Source organism: Spermophilus citellus, assembly GCF_964194105.1.
Source record: "Spermophilus citellus genome assembly, chromosome: 9".
NCBI classification, from domain to species: domain Eukaryota; kingdom Metazoa; phylum Chordata; class Mammalia; order Rodentia; family Sciuridae; genus Spermophilus; species Spermophilus citellus.
This window is the reverse complement of record NC_138191.1, coordinates 118513860-118538150: the sequence shown is the minus strand read 5'-3', so window position 1 is coordinate 118538150 and position 24291 is coordinate 118513860. Positions and strand designations below refer to the sequence as shown.

The window sequence follows — 24291 nt, the reverse complement described above, 5'->3', positions numbered from 1 at the left end:
AAATAAATATTTTTTAAAAAATAGTCTATCCAGTATCTTTCCTGAGAATCTTGACCTAGGAATACATATTAAATATCCTCATATTTAGTTATTTTAGTTCTTCTATCACAATTTCTTTCTTCAAGGCTCTAGCTCCCAGTGTTCTCTAAAATATACCGAGGACAAGGGCTGGGGGTGTTGCTCTATGGTAGAGTACTTCCTAGCATGCACAAGGCCTTCAGTTCCATCCCCAGCACTAACATCAAAGAAATAAAACATACACACACTGAGGACCTGGTTAAGAACCTGCTAACAAAAGCTAAAAGGAAGACCAACCTTAGTTAAATCTGCAGTCTTGGCCCACTTATTTCCATGTAGGGACTAGATGTCTTTAATGCTCTGTTTCATGCATCTCTGCCAAAAGTAATACTTTAAGAAATATAAATAGGGGCTGGGAAAGCCACTCAGAGGCTCTGGGTTCAATTCTAAGTGCACACACGCATGCGCGCGCACACACACACACACACCTCTACTTGTGTGTGTGTATATGTACATATATGTGATGGATGTGAAGTAAGATAATGTTGATCCACAGTGTATGTCACTAATCTAACATTATTTAGATCAGTGTTGGGATATTTGATCATTAATATTCAAACTCTCAGTAGCTGTCACAACTTTGGCAGGATAGTGACCATTCCCAGTACTTGTCCTCACTGTTCCAGAGGCAGACATCTAATGGGAACTATACTGAGGAATTAAATCACAGAGACAACCACATTTTAAATTCACATTTTTAAGCATATCCCTGACATCTCTAAATCAGAAAACATTAGGTAAAATATAATGAGATGCAACTTCAATTTGAGCTATTTCTTTTCCACATAGATGTATTCAGACCATCATCATTGACTTTGACTTTCAAAAACCAACTTGTGGACTGGGGTTAGTGGTAGAGCACTTGGCTAGCATGTGTGAGGCTCCGGGTTCCATCATGGCTCCAAAAAGAAAAAGAGAAAGAAAGATTTTTTAAAAACCAACTTTGGCAAATTACTAAGGTTTGATATTGTATTTATAAGATTATTTTTATACTATTTAGCAGCTGACATTTCTTATCATTCTTTCTTTTAAATTCTCTTCCTTTAGGAACCTATTAAGATTTACTTTTTTTTTTTTTTGAGGGGGTTTTTGTTTGTTTTTTATTTATTTATTTATTTATTTATTTTAATTGGTTGTTCGCAACATTACAAAGCTCTTGATAAGATTTACTTTAAACTTTACTTAAAGTTGTACAGGACATTAAGGAATTTTCTGCACTTACTTCATAAATTGTTGACCCGTCTCTTCAGGTTTTAAAGATCAATTCACTACTGAAACCAAAATACAAGAAGTTGTATAAGAAGATAATAAGAAAACACTTAAGTATACCTTAAGGTCTTTTACATATGTACAGTGGCACACATAGTAAAATATAATTTTTCAATTAAGCAATTTTTAATATCTTTATTTTATTTTATTTTTTTTATATGGTGCTGAGGATCAAACCCAGGCTAGGCAAATGCTCTACTACTGAACTACAACCCTAGCCCAGGAAAATATTTTTTAAATGCGTGAGAAATGAAACATGGCACATTATAAGAGGAGGCTTGGTCTTTAAAGTTAGCGGGTTCTGCCTCCTTGCTTCTTCGGGACATCTAATCCTGGCCCTGAGGCGAAAGTGCTTCCCTGAGGTTTCCTGCAAGCTTGGCAGTGCTGCTGCTGCTGTTCTTCATTTGGTCCTTATCTGTCTGCCCAAGATTTTGTTATATAGAAAAAGAAAAGCAGATGGACCTTTTTTCTTCCTTTAGAGAATGGAGTTGTTGTTTTTATCACCACCCAAAGGTAAAATTAATCTTCACTAAGTGAGGAACAAGTGACCAAATGGATGTGGGAAAATTACTATACAGATTCCCCTGGAACAACCTAGATGGCTCTTGCTTAAGTAGCAAAATTTTGGAAAGGTTTTCAGGATGTATTTTCACTGTGATTCTTGTAGGAGAAGGTAGTCATACAAACATAACTGTGGTTCCTTTGATAGTCTCTTCAAATGAATAAATCTCTTAATCAAAAATAACCTGAAAATCAGGTTTAATGGAAGGACAGCAAAATACCTGTTGTTAACAGTATCTGGGATCCGTACATCAAGGAAGGGGTAATTTATAACTCGTCATGGCATGTATATACACAGGGTTTGAGGAGTCTGAGACATAAATCCCTTTGAGTAAATAGAAAGCCTTTGACAAAACAGAAAATACTGAGTTATCATGCTTAGTAGAAACCATCAGCTTTTTAAACGAAATTGAGAATCTTTAGTGCCCATGTTTAATTAAACATTTGTCTAAACTGGTGTGGTGGTGTACCCCTGTAATTCCATTAGACCTTCTTTTCATATTCTTGAAACCAACTGGGTATCACTGCAGTACCTCATGCAGGTAGCAGGTCTATTATTGAAGCATCTCTTTTCCTATAGATTCCCCCCATCAGTTAGGATAAGCAATGCCTAGATTAATACCTTTGAATCACATTGTCTCAGTTTTGCCTTTCTGTCACTGTGGATGTTTCATACACAGCCATATATCAATTGGTATTCCTGGCAAGATCCTTGTAAAGTTTCCAGGCTAATTTAGTTTATGCATTTGTGAGTCTTATGCAACCAGTGGCCCTTGCTGATGGTCATAGCCAGCAGCAAAAACTCTGTCAGTTAAAATTCTTCACTGATAATCATATACCAAATCTGGATGTCTTATGTCAGGAGGACTTTATATCTTCTTTTGGCCAGAGTTATCTTCTGTCTTTTCAGCTTTCTCCTTATATTTAAAAATATAATATCAGCCACTAAGAACAGACTTTGTTAAGTGGACTTTGGACAATCATTATACTTCTTGAAATTAGAGTCAGATTTGATGTGTATTCTTTTGAACATAATAGGACATTTCCTTTGGTCCTACGTGAAATGTCTTCTGCTGCCTTGGTTAGAAGATGGGCTTTAGAACTAGAAGCAGACCAGAATCCAAGCCCTAGTGCCATCACTTCCTAGCTCTAAGTTGCTTAACTTGTGCATTTCTTTGTTTTTATAAAATTGGGAAAATGACTCCTTCACAGTGAGATTGTAGAGAATTTAAATGAGAAAACATGTTAAAGTGATTAGTGCACGGTAAACATGCGTTATATTAGTTTTTCTCTTATTTTACTGACAGAAAAGATAATACACTAGACAATGGGGTCTGGTTAAGTGAGCCACTGTTTATGTTCTTTTTTTTTTTTTAGAGAGAGAGAGAGAATTTTAACATTTATTTTTTAGTTTTCGGCGGACACAACATCTTTGTTTGTATGTGGTGCTGAGGATCGAACCCGGGCTGCACGCATGCCAGGCAAGCGCGCTTCCGCTTGAGCCACATCCCCAGGCCTGTTTATGTTCTTTCTAAACATGCCTTTCTAAATATTTCAGTTATTAAATAGCATGAGACAAAGCAGAACCTGGATTTAATATACCTTTAACAAGTTTTTACTGAATGTCTGTTTTGTGCCAAAAACTATATAAGAAAGATATGAAGCCAAGTTAGACATAGTAAGGATAAGGATGTTCTTATTCCCCAAAGTCCAACGGAAAAGACAGGTGATACCAGTAATGAGGGTATAATGAGAACCGAACAGGAATGGTATCTAACTACACTGTGGACACTCAGGAAAACTCCCAGAAGAACTGATACTTGAGCTAGACATAGACTTCCAACCAGAAGGAACAATATTCACAAAATAATGGAGGCAGAAGAAAGTTTGCTGTGTACTAGAAACTGCAAATAGTTTTGAGTTAATGGAGTGAAAGCTATATGTGGATGTGTAGCAGTATGAAGCTAGAGGGAGAGGTAGGGGTCAGATTTTGAAGGATTTTCCATCTTACTAAAGTGTTTGGACTTCAACCAAAAGGCAGTGAAGATCTGCTGAAGAGTTTTAAGCTGGAAAAATGGAGGTTTCAGTGCTTCATGTTAGAAATAAACACTTTAGCAACAGAATGGAGGATATATTCAAAGAAGGTTTGAGGTGAAAAAAAAAAAAAGAAGAAATCTCTTGAGAGTTTCTGTAATAATCTGGGTGAGGCATTGTAAAAGCTTGAATGGAGGTAGCAAATGTGGTAATAGAGACAGGCAGACAGATAAGGGGAATATCAGAATAGAATAAAGATGACTTGGTTATATAATCTCCAGTGGATTGAGTAAGGAAGGCGTTGAAGATGACTCTCGGGCACGGAGCACTGGATAGATGACAGTACCATTTACCAATGTAATAGAGATAATGAAGGAAGCTGGGGTGAGAGGTGCAGGCCGTGATTGGGTGAGTTTAGTATAGGGCATGCCTTTGAGGATGGTTGGTAAATCATGGTCTCTATTGTCCAAAAGATCCAGTCAGCAGAGCCAACTGAAGAGGTGAATTTGACCATAGGTGAGAGTGCTATAAATGGTAATCCAAACCAGCTGTTAACAGTTTTCTTTTTATTTCTAATCTAGCACATATGTGGTGCTCAGTAAATATTTGTTGAGTTGAAAGTATAATGGCTACAACCTTAACCCTGATCTCTTATATATATGCTTTGGGGGAATAAAGAGATTGATCTAGTTGTGGACAACTTTGTGGCACTTGACAACTGTGGGTCAAGTGGTGCTGGCCTAAGCAATGTAATTAATTCACAAATAGCTGCTGCTGCCCCTGCCCCTCCCCCTCCCCCGTCCTCCTCCCCCCCCCCTCCTCCCACTGGGTATTGAACTCAGGGGCACTTGACCATGGAACCACATCCCCAGCACTATTTTGTATTTTATTTAGAGACAGGGTTTCACTGAGTTGCTTAGTGCCTCACAGTTGCTGAGGCTGGTTTTGAACTCGTAATCCTCCTGCTTCGGCATCCCTAGCTGGTGGATTTACAAGTGTACACCACTATGCCCGCTCACAAATAGCTTCTTGATGACAGATGTTGCTTATCATTTGAGCAGATTGGCACCAAATTGGCTCTTATTTGATTTTCCTAGGTATTTTTCTTATTATTAGTCAGCCTTCCCAGTTGTGACAGGTTTGGAGAAGCCTTGAAGTTCCTTTCCATGTGATTGGGGTTGGATACCCTGTTCCACAGAGCTAGGGCTAGCCTACAGCAATCCGAGAAAGCCTATTTGTTTATTATTAGCTAATCTGTTTTTGAACAACCTCAAAAGAAATGGTGAGATAAGTGCCCTAAAAGTAGTACGGCATGCTGTGTGTCACAACAAATTAAATATTTTGTGCTCCAGGTCCTCTTATATTAGAGGTGCCCTACTAATCATTTGGTTAAATTAAATGAATCAGTCTGATGCATTAGAATTTACAAAAAAAAAATGTTTTCATGTTATTGTATTTGATCTTCAGACCTCTACAAGTCCAAGTTTCATTCTCATTTTAAGTATGAGGAAATTAATATTCTATTGGTAATATACTATTGGCAAGAATGTTTTTTGTGTCTCTGATCTGCAGACAGAAACAGCCCTATTGTCAGTTTCTCAATTCTGCTCTTCATGTTCCAAGTCGTGTGCATCCTCAGTGATTATGAAAGCACCACTTACTCTGGACTCAGCTCGTGCCTGTTGAGATGCTCTTGTGTCACATGTTTCAAGAGGGTGGAGGAGTGAAGTTGGCCTGGAGTTCCTCGTGCAGGGCGTCTTTTCTTGCCTTAATAGAGCACTGGTTTATATTCACCACAAGTAGGCTGGCTCACAGAGTTAGGAGTAGCAGTAATTTTTTAAAAATATAATAAACACATGTAACATGGTTTGAGCACTAAAATATGTACACTGGTTCAAGCTTAGTCATTGATTCCAGGAATACTTTCTTAAAAGAGTCCCTTTCTATTATTAGGTTCCTCTGTGGCATGTAATATGGTAAAGTGACCTTACCAGAAATTAAGGCCTTAAGTGGCTTCTTTACATATGCACATTTCAAGTGAGCACGTGTAGACTATTTCTTGCCACTGCCTTTGGCTTCACTTAGATTGTTCATTTTTCCAAAGGTTCATATTCCTGCAGATGGGAATTCCTCCTCCTCCTCCTCCACTTAGAGCATTTGATGTTTCTTTAAACCTATAGGAATAGGTACATCTTCTGTAGTGCTATCATCTTCTCCCCGTACTTTTTAAAAACTATTTTTTTCTGTGATGAGAAGCATTTAGCCCAGGAGGAAACTGTGTTTCCAGAATTTATCTCTCTCATAAATTGAAGTGTTTTGTCATTCATCTGTGAAGACACACATCTCAGCTGCTGGTCATTTGTATTGTTTTCAGAGAAACATTTCACTATTTTGGATAGCACGTCTGATGTTGTGACCATGATTAGAGTGTCTGCTACCTGTGTCTCTCTCTTCCTGCCAATCAAATCTAGATTTTAGCTTCTCTGTTTGGAGTTAGCATGATGATACCTGAAACTCAGAGATATTTTTCAACCTGATCAGCTTCTCAAGAACATGTTATGATTGACTCATAAATTGTACTGTGTCCTGTGTATAGTAATGAGTTAGGTATTTAGGAATGACAAAGTGACTTCTGTAAGTATTCTCCTGAAGAGAATATGTTATACAGCCAAGATCATAAGACTACAAAGTGCTAGGTACTATGTGAGGCACATGGGAATTAATTCTCAGATTAACAATGTTACAGAAATATGACGAAAATGAATTGGAGTTGCTTAAGCTGCAGATAAATGTAGCAAATGGCAGCAGTTCTTGCTTTTGACTACCTCAGAGCCAAGATTCTTACTTTATATTAACATTGGTGAGGCATCTTAAAAATCATTTTTTTTTTTTTTAGGGAGAGGGGGAGAGAGAGAGAGAGAGAGAGAGAGAGAATTTTTTTTAATATTTATTTTTTAGTTTTCGGCGGACACAACATCTTTGTATGTGGTGCTGAGGATCGAACCCGGGCCGCACACATGCTAGGCGAGCACGCTACCCCTTGAGCCACATCCCCAGCCCAAAAAAAATCATTGTTGATTCTCAAAGTTCATTATGTTCTACTGCTTATTCCTAATCTTCTTGTTTTTATATGTGTTCGTTCATTTGTAGAGTATAAATGGCATTCGCACTGAGGAGGTGGCTGTCGTGACAAAAGGGTCATCTACTAACCCTGACTCTGAATGGGAGGGCCCCAAGCAGTTGGTAGATCCTAGTGAGAGCCAGATGACCACCCCATCGGCGTCTCCACAGAGCTTTAACCTTGGCTCCCTCTCCACAAGCATCAAGGAGACAGAGCAGAAGGAACAGGGGGCAGCTGGCTCTCCTGATACTAAGGAGATGCTAAGAGGCCCAGGTGGGGAATGTCCAGGAGTGGAGGGACAGGCCAGTGTCTTAACACCCTCAGTAACACCAGCTTCCTGTCAGCTGCAACTTGGTGAAAAAAAGGCAGACAGTAGTGAAGAACATGTCACACCAGGAGAGCCACTTGGAAAACAAAACGGATCATTTCTTGACTTACGTGTGGGTACCCAGTTCCCCACCCTCATTCGAAGTTTCCAGGTAGTGACTGATTGGATGACTCAGGTGTAATGACTCTCTGGGAGAGGGCCAGAATCTGTCCTATGGAGGAGGAGGTGGTGGTGGTGGTGGTGGTGAGGGTAGCAGCTTCTCTTCTTTTTTTCTTCAAAATCACAAAGTAAAATTAAAGCCTTTGATTATAATAAAGAAAGTAATTCAGAGGAATCAACTCTATGACTAGGTACCTTCTCCCCTGATAACTTAACAAAACTCTTGGGAATAAATTCCAGCTATTTACTTTATGAAGCTGGTGTAAGTATGTTCATCTATTAGTTGTTCAAGTAAGTATAGGTGAAGGAAAGAGGTGAATTTTGGAGACTTCCGTGGTGAGGAACCTTCAGTGTTCTGAGACCATGTTCAAAAATTTCCAGGACTCCTTAGAGGGGCAGCTGATCTTTTGGTGAGATTTCAGGCCCCAAATAATAATCGATATACTATAGCCCCACTGCGTAGTCCACCACACCCACTGACCCTACTCCTAGGGGATTCCATGATTGTAGACACTAATTCCCTGTGCCAAGGTGGATGGTCACTTAACCCAATCACAGTCCAGTGGTAGTTTTAAGGTGATTGGGGAAGGTGAGCAGATGGACAAGAAGGCCTTTGATATTCCACTAATGTTCATTCTTCTGAAATTCTGAGATTAATCACCAGGTGGTGGTAGAACTGATTTTTTTTCTTTCCAGTTTTCCAAATTCTGCTTTTTTTCAGTGAGCCCAGTGTGAATGTCTGACATTGATTTGAGAGAAGTTAATGAATCCCAGGGTAATGCATTCCAGTGCCTCTGCTGTTTCTTGTACCGTTTTGTATTTAGTGGAGGAAATGTGGCCGATTTTCTTAATTATAATGGTACAGCCACAAGGACAAATGAAAGTGATGGCTATTTGGCAAATAGTTTTATATTCAAATTCTGAAGGTCAATCTGAAGTGTTTTATAAGACAAGTCATAACTGTCTGATCTTAAAGTTTTCCATTAAGCTTATGAAAGTGATTACAGTAATGCTGCTTTTTAATATCCCTCATGATGTGACACCCTGTCAGGAGGACTTTGGAATAGAGTCCAAGACTTGGGCAGAGGAAACACCTTTGGAGATTCAGCTCACCCTTTGCTTGATTCTAGCTAAAGCTTTGATCAGATCAATGTCAGAAGGTTTAGTTCTTCAAGCCTTCAGCAAGACTCTGATAACTCTGTTACTTTACTACTTCACAGCCCCCACTGGTGAAGACTCAGACTGTCACCATTTCAGATACTGCAAATGCTGTGAAAAGTGAAATCCCGACCAAAGACGTCCCCATTGTCCACACCGAGACCAAGACCATCACTTATGAGGCTGCCCAGGTAGGACACCTCATGATGCTTCAGAACAAAGACTGGAGTAGATACAATAAATGTTCACAGGATTTCTAATCATTTGCTGCAAATAATAACAGCTTTTTTCCTGGGAAGTTCTTTTTAGAAGGGATTACTGATCTGAGAATACCTTATTAAAAGCAAGATTGTTGTGGCTAGAGGTGTGGCTCAGTGGTAGATCATGTGCTTAGGATGAGTGAGGCCCTAGGTTCAATCCTTAGCACCAACCAACCAACTAACAAAAAAAATTATCTTGGGTCTGACTGCTTATTTCCACCTAATTCACTTGGGAAAGTCAATCTAGAGTGATGGTTAAGAATATGGGTCAGATAAACCAAGTTCAGGTCTCAGCCCCTCCATTTATTATTATTATTATTATTATTATTATTATTTAATTTTTAGTTGTAGTTGAACACAATACCTTTATTTTATTTATTTTTATGTGGTGCTGAGGATCGAACCCAGGGCGTCACATGTGCTAAGTGAGCGCTCTGCTGCTGAGCCACAACCCCAGCCCTCAGCATAAAATTTTTAAAAAGAGCTGGGGAGGAGCTGCAGTAGTAGCTCAGTGGTAGAACACTTGTCCAGTATGTGTGAGGCACTGGGTTTGATCCTCAGCATCACATAAAAATAAGTAAAATAAAGGTTTAAAAAATATAATAACAAAAAAGAGGGGCTGGGGATGTAGGATGGTGCTTGTCTAGCATGTGCAAGGCCCCCAGTTCAATCCCCAGTACCTAAAAAAAAAAAAGCCAGTCTTCCCAAACTTCCCAAAATGGGGGATAATGTATCTACCCACTGTAAGATTTGGAGGAAGATTAGGTGAAATAAAGTCCAGAGTGTAGGATTTTAGTTTGATAAATGAGAAGTTGCTTAAAGTTCTCTGATGGGGGTAATAAAGAAGCATAATTAAAGCAATGATCTTATAAGAGGGTTCCTAAAGCTGTGTGCTACATATATTAAAGTTGGGGGGCTAGAGACAAAATTATAACTAGGGTGGATCTGGGAAGATGCTTATAAAGAGCTGAAGTATAACCTTAGGAGAGGAGAGGAGAGATAAATCAACCAAGGTAGAGAGCCTGGCATAGCGTGCATGACGGTAATCTCAGCTGCTTGGGGGAGGCTGAGGCAGGAGGATCACAAGTTTGAGAAGCCAGCCTGGACAGTTTTCTTTCTTCTTCCTTCTTGTATTCATTCATTCATTCATTCATATATGTGTACAAATTGGGGATCCAACCTAGGGCCTCACGCATGGTATGGCCGGGCAATTTAGTGAGACCCTATTTAAACAAAATTTTTTAAAAAGGGCTCTGTGTATAACTCAATGGTAGAGAACTTGCCTAGCATGCAGGAGACTCTGGGCTCAATCCCAATACCTCCCCCTCAAAAAAAAAATAAGAGTGAGAGAAAGAAAAATGAATGAGTAGGACTTGGCAATGAAGAGGACTGAGAAAAGGAAGGAATCAAAAATTAATTTAAGATTGTGTATGCTATTATGCCAGAGGATGTAGAAAATGAATTACTTACATAAGGGAAGGAATCCCTTTAAACTCTCACTACCATGGAAACAACCTAAATGTCTATCAGTAGAGAGCTGGTTAAGTACATTATGGAACATCTAATTAAGGTAATTCTATGTGGCTTCTGCATGGGAACGAGCTACGTGATAAATCTGTGAATGCTGTGGTATGGTGTGAATAACATGCTACTGTTTGTGGAAGGGAAAAGGGAAGTATATATAGCTGTGTATGGAAAAGCTATGTGTGTGGGCTTGGATAGCAGTATACTCTTTCTGAATGGATACTACAAAAAACTAAAATAAAATAACTGGCCTCTGATGAATGAAAATGGAACTGTGGGACTTCTGGTCAGAAGTAGGAGGGAGACTGCCTTTTCACTTTACAACATTTTGAAGTTTTTGAAGTTTGTAGCCTATACACACCCTCCCCCACAGAAAAAGTAATGGTTCAAAAGAAATTTTTCTAAAAATTAGGGCCACACACTGCCCACAGAAGTCTATGCGGTAAAAAAGCAGTCACTTCAAAATAACCTGAGAGAGATGGGGTTGGGTGAGGGCCCCATGGCTGCCCATCTGCTGAACCCTGCTCCAGGGAGTCAGCTTGCTGAAGCTCCCAGGGAGTGGGGCCATATAACCCCCAAGCCCAGAGCTGCATGCTGGAACTGTAGTGGCCGCATGGACACAGTGTATGGCTCAGGAAGCAGCTCAACAGCACTGGATGTGTATACCGCCTCAAGGGCTGCAGCAAGGCCAAACTGCTTGCTGTATGCTTGGGCAGCATGACCAAGGTCTACAGCTTGTAAGGGTCTGGATTCCTAGCTGTGCCTTCATGCAGGACTTGGCCCAGATGTTTGGGGGACCTCTTGCTCTTACCAGTATCCCCTCAGCTCTAACGTGGTTGACTTACCTATGCCTAGAAAGCTTAGGATCGTTCATCCAGGCTGTGCCCTGGAAAGCACACAGCCGTCCTCGAACAGAAGTACAGGCTGCTCCCCTCACAGGGGTCCTGCCTATGAAATTTGGAAGGACCCAAGGACAGTGCTGATACTGTGACCATCTACTGGTTGTTTGCAAGGCCTCATTTGTAGAGGCCACTGGAGTCACATCACAAGCCCGACCTTTTAGGCAGTGCATCTTTTCTGAACACTAGACCAGAAGCTGCTGGTTTAGTCTCATACTGTGGGGGAAGGTTATATTTGTTCTGTAGTTGCATATATCAGCCAAAAGCTGGAAAAAAGAGATTAAGAACATTCCTAGGGTGGTCTTAATTCTGATCAGTTTCTTCTTTCCTTCCCTCTCTCTGTCTCTTTGAAATTGAAAAGTCAGCTGGGCACAGTGGGGCAAGCCTGTAATTCCAAGAATTTGGCAGACTGAGGCAGGAGGATCACAAATTCAAGGCCAGCCTTAGCAACCTAGGGAGGCCCTAAGCAACTTTGTGAGACTGTCTCTCTCTCAAAATTTTTAAAAAGGCGGGAATGTAGTTCAACAGTAAAGCATCCCTGGGTACAATCCTCAGTACCTCAAAAAAAATTTTAATTGAAAAATAATTTAAAAGATTTAGAATCTAATGAGAGCAATGTCTCTGGGTGGTAGCATTTTAAGTTCAAGCCAGCTGGAAATGCTGGTGCAGTTTAAAAGTCAGGTGACCAAAGGCAAGGGGTTGCTCCTCAAGCTGGAACCAGATTATAGAATCACATGCCTAAAACATTCATAGGAGAAAAGAGAGACTTTTTAACAAATGGTACTGGGAAAACTGGTTATCCATATAGAGAGAATGAAACTAGACCCTTATATTTCAACTTGCATAAAAATCGAGTGAAAATGAATCAAAGACCTAAGAATTAGGCTGTGTGCTGTGGTGCATGCCTTAATCCCAGTGGCACTAGGCAGAGGCAGGAGGATCGCAAGTTCAAAGCCAGCCCCATGGGACTAGAGACCATCTACTAATCAAGGCACCAAGCAGCTCAGTGAGACCCTGTCTCTAAATAAAATACAAAATAGGGCTGGAGATGTGGCTCAGTGGTCGAGTGCCCCTGAGTTCAATCCCCGGTACCAAAAAGAAAAGAAAAGGGAAAAAAAGATCTAGGAATTAGACCAGAAACTAACACTCCAGTGTGTAAGCACAGGCAATAACTTTTTCAATAGAACCCATAAAGCTTGGGAAATAAAGCCAAGAGTTAATAAGTGGGTTGGCATCAAATTAAAAAGTTTTTGCACAGCAGAGGAAACAATGTGAAAAGAGAACCTATAGAATGGGAGAAAAATCTTTGCTAGCTATTCTTCTGACAGAGGATTGATATCTAGAATATATAAAGAACTCAAAAATTTAATGCCAAAAAATCAAGTAACCCAATTAATAATGGACAAATGAGTTAAACAGATACTTCTCGGGAAAAAAAAAAAGAAAGAAAGAAATACAAAAGGCCAACAAATTAAGTATGTTCAATATTATTAGCAGTTAGGGAAATGAAAATCAAAACTACACTGCGATTTTATCTCACACCCATCAGAATGGCAGGCATCAAGAGTTCAAGTAACAACTGCTGGAGAGGATGTGGAGAAAAGGAACACCTTGACACTATTGTTGGGATTGTAAATTAGTACAACCACTATGAGAATTTGGAGGTTCCTCAAAAAACTAGGCATGGCCACCATATGACCCAGCTATACCACTCCTCAGTATTTATCCTGAAGAATTGAAGTCATCATACTACCCTGATACATACATACCCACGTTTATAGCAGCTCAATTCACTATGGAACCAGCCTAGGTATCTGCAAACAGATGAATAGATAAAGAAAATGTGGTCTGTATACCCAATAGAGTTTTATTCAGTCATAAAGAAAAACGAAATTTTGTCATTTGCAGGAAAATGGATGGAACTAGAGACCATGTACTAAGTGAAATAAGTCAAACTTAGAAGGTTAAGGAATGGGCTGGGGATGTGGCTCAAGCGGTAGCGCACTCGCCTGGCATGCGTGCAGCCCGGGTTCGATCCTCAGCACCACATACCAACAAAGATGTTGTGTCTGTCGAGAACTAAAAAATAAATATTAAAAAATTCTCTCTCTCTCTCTCTCCTCTTTCACTCTCTCTTAGAAAAAAAAAAAAGAAGGTTAAGGGATGTATGTTTTCTCTCATATGCTACAGAAGCTAGAGAGGAAAAAGGAAGAGAAAGGAGGGAACAGGTCTCATGAAAATCAAAGGGAGATCAGTAGAGGAAAGGGACCAAGGGGTAGCGGGAGGGAAGAAAGAGGGAAGTGTCTGGGAGTGACAGTGTCTAAATTATATTGTTATATTGTGTGCATGTGCAAATATGCAACAACAAATCCCATCCTGTGTACAGTTATAATGCATCAATTTAAAAAATGGGGGGGGGGTTGTAGAACCACACACCAAACATTTCCCTCCAAACCTGTGGGGCCAGTGGTGTGGTTGGTTGTGATTGCCTGGTGGGGATAATTATCATTTTGGTCTAATAGTGGAGATTTGCTGGGGGCATCCAAATTAAACAATATTGGAAACAAAAATCCTTTCAGCCAGGGACTTTTTCTTATTTATTCATGAAATAAGTTATAGTTAATTGTATGTATGATGTCTTTATTTAACTGTAGTGTTTACTCAGCACCTTTTATCTTTATTCATATGTATGCCAAATGTTAAACATAATTAATGTTGGACATTTGAACTTTTTTTTTTAACCATAAAAAATGCTATTAGCCAGACGCAAGTGCCACACGCCTGTAATCCCAGCAGCTCCAGAGGCTGAGGCAGAAGGATCATGAGTTCAAAGCCAGCCTCAGCAAAGGCGAGGCCCTAGGCAACTCAATGAGACCCTGTCTCTAAATAAAATACAAAACAGGGCCGGGGATGTGGCTCAGTGGTCGAGTGCCCCTGAGTTCAATCCCTAGTACCCACCCCCCCCAAAAGAAAAATGCAGTTAAACGTATTTTTAAATGGTTTTAAAAAATAATGTAAGAGAAATATAAAGTGAGCAAGATGCCTGGACAAATTACACCAGCTTTGGAGTTAGGGATACTTAATTTCAACACTTACTAGGGTTTTTTTTTAATATTTATTTTTTAGTTTTTTTGGTGAACACAACATCTTTATTTTATGTGGTGCTGAGGATCAAACACAGCACCCCGCGCAGGCCAGGTGAGTGCGCTACCGCTTGAGCCACATCCCCAGCCCACTTACTAGTTTTTTGACCTTGGGCAAATCATTTAACCTTTTTGAATCTTAGTTTTCTCTTCTGGAAATTACTTTTTATAGAGTTATTGAAATAAATATCATGTTTGCCTGAGACATATATAGTAACTATTCAAAAATGGTAGTTCTTAGCATATTACATTTTATACATTGATCCTATTTTGTTTTAGCCATGCATAACAGTCAGCCAAGATACAAATTGCTTTTTAGGATTCATGTTAGACAGTGATGTGCAGTGGGAAAGAGTGTTGCCCATAGAGTCAGATTTCCTAGGTTTGAACCTGCTTCATCACTTCCTACCTAGTGTGTAATCAGGTTACTAAATTGCTCTGTGCCTCAGTTTCCTCGTTTGTAAAATGTCACTAATAGTTCTAGCTCACAGCACTGTTAAGAAGAATAAATTAATATATGTAACATGCTTCCAAAGTATCTGGCACATAATAAGCACCAGGTATCTATTTGCTGCTGTTGTCATTTACTGTAACCATTTCTGCTGCTTTTTTTTTATTGTCTTGCTTGACAAGTAAGCACAAGTATCATTTTTTTTATTTGTTCACAATCTCCACACTTGGGAACAGGTGGTGAAATGAGATAGGGAGCTGGGGTAGGTTTTTTATTTATGCCCACAAGAGTGCATTTGTGGTAAAATTTACATACTTTATGTCTGGCTTCTTTGAGTGTTGTGTTTCTTAGATTCATCTGTATTATGTGAATCCATAGTTCATGCTTATCTATGGCTGAATAGTACTCCATTGTATTAATATATCTCAATTTTTTTATCCTTTCATTTGGTAATGAACAAGTGGGTTAGTCCCAGCTTGGGGTAAATATGAATCAAACTGCTGTGAATATTCATGTACAAGTCTTTGTGTGGACACATCTTGGGTGAACACCTAAGAGTAGAATTCCTGGATTATAGGGTAAGTGGGTGTCTATAAGCTGTTGTCAAAGTCACAGTATCATTTTTTTTTCTTAGTTGTAGATGGACACAATACCTTTATTTTGTTTATTTAATTTGTTTATGTAGTGCTGGGGATCAATCCAGTGCCTCACACATGCTAGGCAAGTGCTGTAGTACTGAGCCATAACCCCAGCCTCAAAGCCACAGTATCATTTTGAGAAACATTGGTTAGAGGATCAAGAAAGGAAGAGGCCCCGTGTGGGAAGAATGAAAATAGTCAGCTGTAACAGTGTCGCCTCCATTTCCACCTTCTTCAGAGAGAGAGTAGAAGAGTGGGTGGGAGGTGGGGACAGTGACAGATTTATAGAGGAGAAGCTCTGCACAAAGCTTCAGCAGTCCTTGCATGAAAATTTATATTCTTACACTAGCTTATAAAGAACTTCTATTTCTATAATTTCTTTTGATTTTCACAACAGTGATATGGTATCTGCAGAGCACATATTACAGCATAATGTGTGAAAACTATAAATGAGAAAACTAAGGCTCAGGAAAGGCAAACGACTTTCCCCGTCCCACAGCTAGTTACTGTCTGAGCTGGGACTCAAACTCCAGTCTTTACACAAGAAGTCTCTTGCCTGGTCTGCATCCTAGTTCAAACACCTACTAGGTTCTACTGTAGAACCTTGGACAAACTATTTGACCTCTCTGGGTCATACTTTTCTTAACTGCATAGTGAATATAATAATAGTATCTTCTCATGATGTTGAGAAGCATCATTGAGACAACAGTTGCATCATGTGCTTGACACATAGTAGAAATGCAGTAAATGTTAGTTGAATCTGAATCTGGGCTAAAGAAAATGTTATTGAACTAATTCTGTACCTGGTATGACTTAGGGGTCACAGTGTCTGTCTCTTTAATTTTTATCCAGATGCCCACCTGTAGAGGAACCCAACCAAGGACTCTGTTCCTTTCTTATTGTCCTCTCCTCCATCTGCCCCCCTCAATATCTCAGGGCTTTTGGGTAAATTAAATGTGGTCCTGTTCTTAAATATAATGCCAAGTAGTGGCACACACCTGTGGTCCCAGCTATTCTGAAGGCTGAGGCAGGAGAATCATCCAAGATCAAAATTCAGAACTAGCCAGGGCAACATAGCAACACCACATCTCAAAAGAAAAATAAAGCTGACAGCCTTTAAACAAATATACTTTTTTAAAAAAAACTACTTATAGGGCTGGGAGTGTAGCCCAGTTAGAGGGCTTGCCTGCATATGTGAGGTCCTGGGTTCAATTCCCAGCAAAAAAAAAAAAAAATTGTGGAAGTCATTTGTGAACTATAAAATGTACCTGGGACCTGTGTGCAGTATGTCACTCTTGTTGAACCTGTGACTGCACTCCTGCCTCCTCTTTCTGATCCACTCCTATCCTTGACGTGCTAAGAAAACCATATACATTTGACATTGTTAGAGGCTCCTTCTTCCCTGGGATTTATTCTATTTGTTAATTAAGAGTTCTGTGTAGAACTAGGATGTAGCTTAGTGGTAGGACACTTGCTTTGTCTGGAGGCCCTGGGTTCAATCCCCAGTGAAACACATACACACCACAAAAGGTCACTATAAGGGAATTTGATTATTGCATTAGAACATACCATTGAAGAGCACAGTTGCAGCCTGCAATATTTGCCAAGCTTCCTGAGAGGCATGATGATGAGTTGTACTTTCTTCTGCAGACTGAGGACAGCAATGGGGACTTGGACCCGGGAGTCTTGCTGACAGCCCAGACCATCACATCTGAGACCACAAGCAGCACCACCACAACTCAGATTACCAAGGTAACAGGCCAGCTAGAGCTTCCCTAGGGAATCCAGTGGCCTGTCGAGCTTGCTGTTGGCCCTGGGGAAGGAGGACCCTATTCCTATGGAACCAAATTATTCCAAGTGTCCCAGATAGAAAGACCCTGTTGCTTTCCCTGGCAGTAAATCAAGGAAGGCCCTGAGCGTATCCCAGCCCACTTGGTACTCTCACAAAGTCACATGTCGTCACTCTTTTCAAATCTGTCTGTCTTTCCAGCTGTGCAGGTGCAGGTAAATTTAAAAATCAGCTTGGGCTGAGGGTATAGCTCTGTGGCAGAGTGTTTACCTACCATACTCAAGGCCCTGGGTTCCGTCCTCAGCACACACGCGCACACACACACACACACACACACAAAAAAAAAAGCCAGTTTAAAGGCAGGAATTGTTGATTTAATAGTGTGATCATATTTTATTTCTAAGCCAAAAATCAGAACTCTGGGTCTAACAAAGAATTTTTATGTCATGTCCAGGGTTAGGGTCAGGGGAGCTATAGTTTGAGAGCTGAAATATTAAACTTACTAGGATATGGTCTATAGGAAACAATAGAGACAAACATCTAAAATTGGAACTACCCTCAGAAAATCAGAGGTTGCTATAGTACTAAAGGAAAATGCATTTTCTCATGGGTAATAGATTCAGGTTCTTGACCAAGCTCTGTCATTAATACGGATGACTGATTTCAGTTTTCCTCATCCGTCATGGAAACCTACCAGCCTTCAGATTATCTGAAATATCTTTTGACATCAATAACATGAAAGTAATTTTAAAATAAAAGATCCCAATTTCAAACTGTGTGACATTTTTATTCATAGTGTATTCTGATTTTTTTTCCTCCTAAAAGTAATCAAATGGAAATATATAGAAGAACAAAGAGAGACACTTGTTTTGTTTACTTGCTGAATTTCTCTGGTGTTTGGGAGGAAGAAAAAAGGAGACAGTAAATGGAGAACCATGGTTTTCTGTTCAGCTTATTAAAAATCTCAGTGAGCTCCAGGGTGGAGATGTGCTCATCTTAATAGGTTCTGCCAAGATTTTGGACATGTGGGTAAGAGGCTGTCCTATGCAGGGCCAGCTGCAGGTTAAAATTTGGAGCACAGCTTTCAGAATAATCGTTGCTATTTTGTTTTTTATTTCTTGTTACATTGCTGATCTCCTATGACCATTTTCCTTTGGTTACAGACTGTAAAAGGTGGAATATCAGAGACCCGGATTGAGAAGAGAATTGTGATCACAGGAGATGCCGATATTGACCATGACCAGGTAGGAATGCAGGGAAATTCTGAACTTGGGAGGGCAGGAAGATCAATGGACACGAGAGTGCTGTGTACAAAGGGTATCTCTGCCAACTTCATTTCCAAAAAGCTTCACAGCCATAGCTTTTGAGAAGAAGAACAGGACTGAGAAGGTACAGGCCTGTGGGTGGGCAGCAGAAGGGGAGCTAGGAGGTGCAGCAGAGGAGCTTGGGCTATGCGTGGACCTAAGAATTGGGCTCAGATGCTGGCTCTCATTGTATTTCAGCACTCAACTCCCCAGGCCTCCGATTCCTCACCTGTCAGCCAGGGATGATGGTGCCCTCTCTCAAGGTTGCCTGAAGATCTAGTGAGATGCTGGATGTGCAGCCTGAGACCCATGGTGGGCTCCATGTTATGAAGGAGGAATAATGTCCTAAATCTGTGCTAGATTATATTGCAACAATAGAAAGGCTCGGTCCCTGCCCCAGGGCACTGTAATAGCTGAGGAGACAACTGGGCAAGTGCAGCGTGGTGGGCAAGACACCAGAAGGCTGGGACTTGGTTTCTGTCCTAGATCTAACACTAACTTGCTGTGTAACACTGGGAAATTCACTGCACCCCTGTTTTACCTCTTCTAAAAGAGAAGAGGTTGATCTAAATAAATTCTGGGCCCCTTCCTGGTGCTAAAATTCTATGTTTTTATGTTAATTAGGTGCTAATTGTGTGCTGCAAGCAATTAGCAAATAATAAGGTCAGAATTAATGTTCCTAATTCTCTTCTGGATGAGGTTAGAACAGTAAAGCTGCAGAGGAGAGGGGGTGGAAGAGACTGCATACAAATGCTTCTGGAATCATTGACAGGATTGCTAGAGCAGTAATTCTGTGGCCTTTATGCTGATATGCTGACTGCCTGAAGAAGAAGAAGAAAAAAAGAACTGAGCTGCAGTGCTGGCAGTTCCCTCGGTAGCAGGGTTGAGACTTACAGCAGGGAAACTGGGCTCAAGGTCCCAGAAACAAGACTGCAAATCCCAGTGGAATTTGCACTTGTATGTAGATGGCATGAAGACCCCCACTACTATGTATCATTATAATGCACCAATTTAAAAAAAGCCCTTCGGGAGACCTTGCAGGCCGTGTGCCCAACTCGGTGGGCCCTGCCTTCCCCAGCCTGCAGCTGGGTGATTCGAGCCTCGCTATGCTGGGTCTGTGCCGGACAGTAAGCATGAGAAAGAAGGCGATCATGGTGTGCAGGAAGACAAACCGTGCTGCATCCTGGCTCTCAACTTACCAGTGCCCTGGAGCAACTTACAGTAACTACTTCTGTGAGCTGTAGTTTGACCATCCCTGGAATAAGGATCATCACGTGTTTCTTTAGGGTCATTGTAAAAAAGGGGAGCAAGCACACCTGAGAGCTCAGAGACTCTCCGATGAACCAACGTCAGAGCAGCGTTGCTTCTAGGAACTGAGGACCGTGTGGAAGGAGTACGACGTGGTCTCTGACTGGGGAGGGAGGGCTTTAGGCAGGGAAAGCAGCGTGGCACAGCCTTTCAGGGAGAGGGGGAGGCAGAGTCACAAGGAGAGGGCTTCGCTGGGTCTGAAGTATGAGCAGATGGGTTAGAAAAGCAGGAATGGTGAGCAGGGGCCCGTGGAGGTGGCAGGTCTAAGAATGGCTTTCATGGCGCCAAGAGACCAAGAGAGAATTTTGCTCTTTTTCTGTCCTGAGATGGTCCTAGGGTGAGCATGAGCAGTCGGCTGGTCAGTTCTAGCCAGAGTCCCTTTTTTGTTGCTGTTGTTGTAGATGAACAGCATGCCTTTATTTTATTTTTATGTGGTACCGAGAATCGAATCCAGTGCCTCACACGTGAGGCAAGCACTCTGTCACTGAGCTACAGCCCCAGCCCCCAGAGTCCTTTCTGATATGGGATCTGCTCAGAGCTGGCAGCCAGAAGGGATTCCACTGCCCTCCTTTGACTTTCTCTCTTTTTAGCTTTTCTATGGTAATGCAAACTCTTCCAGGTGCTTAAACAGGGTCCCCTCAGAAACTAAAAGACAAGGTGGTAAACTTAAACTTCCTGTTGCATTACTTATTACCTGTGAAACAATAAGCACTTTATTTAACCTTCAGATTCCCATTCTATAAAACACAAATAATGATACTATCCTACTTTTCTCACTTTGAGAAGATCAAGTAAACAATAGCAGGGCATGATAGCACACACCTGTAATCTTAGTGACTCAGGAGTCTGAGGCAAGAGGACCAAAAGTTTGAGGCCAGTCTCAGCAACTTGGTGATACCCTAAACAACTTAGCAAAACCTGTCTCAAAATAAAAAGGGCTGGGAAAGCTTGGCATGGTGGTGCACGACTATAATCCCAGCTGGTTTGGAGGCTAAAGCAGGAGGATTGTGAGTTCAAAGCCAGCCTCAGCAACTTAGTGAGGCCCTAAGCAACTTAGTGAGACCCTGTGTCAAGATCAGACATAAAAAGGGCTGGGAATGTGACTCAGAGGTAAAGCACCCCTGGGTTCAGTTCCCAGTACAAACAAAAAGATTAAATAATAAGTAATGGGCTCAGGCCAGTGTTCGGTGCATCATGGGCCATCCGCTGGTCCTTCCTGTCTTCTACTTCAGTCCTGACATTTCTTCCTTTTTTTATCACACACTTCTTTCCTTTCCTGTCCTGAAATTCCTGGTTACCCTCTTGGGTGGGAGAAGGTCAGGGATTTTGGGATAGGACATTTCCTAGAGGGAAGAAGGAAGCACATTGTTAAATCCTGCAAAGGAGAAAGCTGTGTTGAACAGATTTTGTCCTGTAGATTCCCTGCTTGCTCCTCTGAGACCCACCCGGGTAGGTGTGGTCACCCCTGAGGTCACTCTCTGATGCTCTGAAGACAACTCTTGCCTTCCCTTTCTTGTCCTGTTGGTCCAGGAGCCTCCCTGGGCAGGAGAGGGTGGGAAGGTGGTCATCAGCTTAGCTTATGCCGTCATGATGCAGCCTGAGCTGGATCAGCTCTGGCCCTTGCTGGCCTTCACAAGCCAGCCTGTTTTTCCCTGATGGGCATTGTTTCTTTTATAGGTCCTTGTACAAGCCATCAAGGAGGCAAAAGAACAGCACCCAGACATGTCTGTGACCAAGGTGGTTGTCCATCAGGAGACTGAGATCGCTGAGGACTGAGCTCAGGTAATAGGTCTTCCTGTTGGGGTTGAAGATGCCACTGTCCCAGCCTGAGAGCTCTGGCAGGAACTCTGGAACCCACTCTGGGAACCCATCACTCCAGAGGGTGTCCACACTGGGACTTGATAAAGGAAAGGCAGAGGAGATAGTGAATTATTTTACTTTAACCAAAGCAGGCTGCTGGGGCTGAGGTTGTAGCTCAGTGGTGGAGTGCTTGCCTGCCATGTGTGAAGCACTGGGGTTGAGCCTCAGCACCACATATAACTACATACATACATACATACATACATACATACATACATTCACACATAAATATATTGTGTCTGTCTCCAACTAAAAAAAGTAAAAATAAAAAAAAAATTCATGGGCTGGGGATGTGACTCAAGCGGTAGCGCACTCGCCTGGCATGCGTGCGTCCCAGGTTCAATCCTCAGCACCACATACCAACAAAGATGTTGTATCTGCTGAAAACTAAAAACTAAATAAAGATTCAGAATCATAAAAAAAAAATTCACAGTGCCAAAGCAAGCTGCTGTTGTGTCCCGTCCTGAACAGTACCAGCAGTTTTGGGTAGGAAGAGGGACACCAAATTTGGATATAACGTCTCACCTCCTGACTCCTCCTGCTCCCCTGCTTCTCCACTTCAACTCACCCCCTTTTGCTCTGCTCTCTGTGGCACCGGCATCTCTGGAATTTCCAAGCCCAAGCCTGGAAGGATCAGAGACCTGTCACAAAGAGCCAGATCAGGGTATCTGTAAGTGTATGGATTTGGGACAGGTGGGAGAAGGCAGTGACACTCTGGGGCCAAAAACTAGAAGCAGGAAGCTACTTTGGGGAGCCAAATAACATAGTTTACAAAGGATTTGAGAAAACTATCAATCACAAGGTAGGATATGTCCAGTGCTCAGGTTCTGATTGTCACTTAGGGCCACAAGAACTTGGCAGTGGGACTGGGAAGCTGTCTCCTTCACAGAATTTAACAATGTGCTTCTTTCCTTCCTCTAGGAACTGTCCTGCCCCCAACTCCCTGCCCTTCTCCCATCCAAGAAAAACCAGCGATGATACAGAGCCAACCTGCAATAGTCAGACTTCAGACTTTCAAGATTACTTTAAACCACCAGGAAGTTTTAATTTTCTATTTGGAGTTTATACCAAGAGATTCTTCTAGCTATCACTGATCCTTTTGAAGACCTTTTTCTATATTGTGATACCAGAAATTGCTCAGCTTTTCACTCTGTGGACTATTTCTAAAGAGTTTTTTACGGGGTGGTTTGTAACCCCTCCAACCTAGCCTCTCCCCATTTATTTCCAGCCCAGATACTAACAGGGTCCACAGAATTCTTCAGGAAATCCTCCAGAGACCCTGTCAGCTGTGTTGGAGGCCAAAGTCAGCTCAGTGGGACTCCCCGCTCCTGCCCTAGTTTTACGCCCTCTGGATGACAGCGAAACTTCATGAACCAGCTCTTTCTCAGAGCTAAGATGCCGCTTTACCAGAATGTCAGGCAGCATGACTGCCCTGATCCACAGACCCCAGAAAAATGTCCTGTCCCTCTGTTAGAGTGTTTTTGGTGAGGCAGAGACCTCCGCTGAGAATGTAGTGCTGTTCTCCCTCCCTCCTCCCTCCCTCCCGCGCGCTCTGTTTTGGAGCTTCTTTTGGTCAGAGACATAAGAAGTTGCTTCAGGTAGATCTGATACTGTGAATGTTTGAACATACCCGTGGCCTTCACCTCCCCAGTTGCCCTTGTACCTCAGCAGCAGCGGTGGCTCTGCCAAGCACTGTCCTAGGCTCCCGTCTCAGGAGACCTTTGGCCAAAAGCTCTAATGGAATGTTTTCAGTGGCGGTTTGGGGAAGGAAAGCTAATGAGGTTTTTAGAATAAGGTGTTCGAGTTCTGGGAGTGCGCACTTCATGCTGAGGAGTGGCGCTTACCTCAGTCTTCTAAGGATTGTTTCAGGTAACCAGGTCTGGGCCTTTCTTTTATTGTCACAAGGTATGTAGCTCAGACAGGAGGCTGTGTTCTCTGACCTTCCTCCTGAGAGGCACCTGCCTGAGGACATCCTTCTGGAGCAAGGAGATTATCGGCTTCTAGGAACCATCCTCCCACAGGACACCACATGACTGGAATAAGCCCTAGGGCTGCTCATCCCCCCTCGCCACCTGAGGTCTGTCAGGTTTTGTGGGCTTGATTTTGTGGTGGGTTTTGGATTTAGGTTTTTTATTTGCCTTGGTTTTGAAAGTGAGGACTGATGTCCCCAATTCCTGGTAAGGATTTGGGGCATTTTTATTCAATAGGGCTTCTCTAATCCTCCAGCTTGCTTCCCACAACAGATCTGCCTGGAAGCTTCTTAGAATCCTAATTCTAGGCTAGAAGCGAACTTCATGAGATTAGTCAGTGAGTCACTGACAGCGATCACTGGGGCTCAAGGACACTGAGCATGAGCACAGTCTGAAAGCAGCACGTGTCCAAAGTCTCTACTAGCCGAGTGTTACTT

General features: G+C 41.8%; 1 protein-coding gene across 14 annotated transcripts in view; it reads left to right on the top strand.

The window, feature by feature from the left end:
• The window catches only part of EPB41 (erythrocyte membrane protein band 4.1), a 151399-nt gene extending 127801 nt beyond the window's left edge, over window positions 1–23598 (top strand). For 13 of the 14 annotated variants that reach the window (XM_081308394.1, XM_081308399.1, XM_081308391.1 and 10 more), the window contains 5 exons: window positions 8771–8899; window positions 17274–17375; window positions 18576–18656; window positions 21702–21806; window positions 22806–23598. In XM_081308394.1, coding sequence (XP_081164520.1) covers window positions 8771–8899; window positions 17274–17375; window positions 18576–18656; window positions 21702–21800 — 411 coding nt within the window. In that variant the 3' untranslated portion in view covers window positions 21801–21806; window positions 22806–23598. Of the gene's footprint in view, window positions 1–7092; window positions 7543–8770; window positions 8900–17273; window positions 17376–18575; window positions 18657–21701; window positions 21807–22805 lie in introns of all 14 variants that reach the window. The other variant, XM_081308393.1, reaches the window with a different exon arrangement.
• Window positions 23599–24291: the final 693 nt, after the last annotated feature.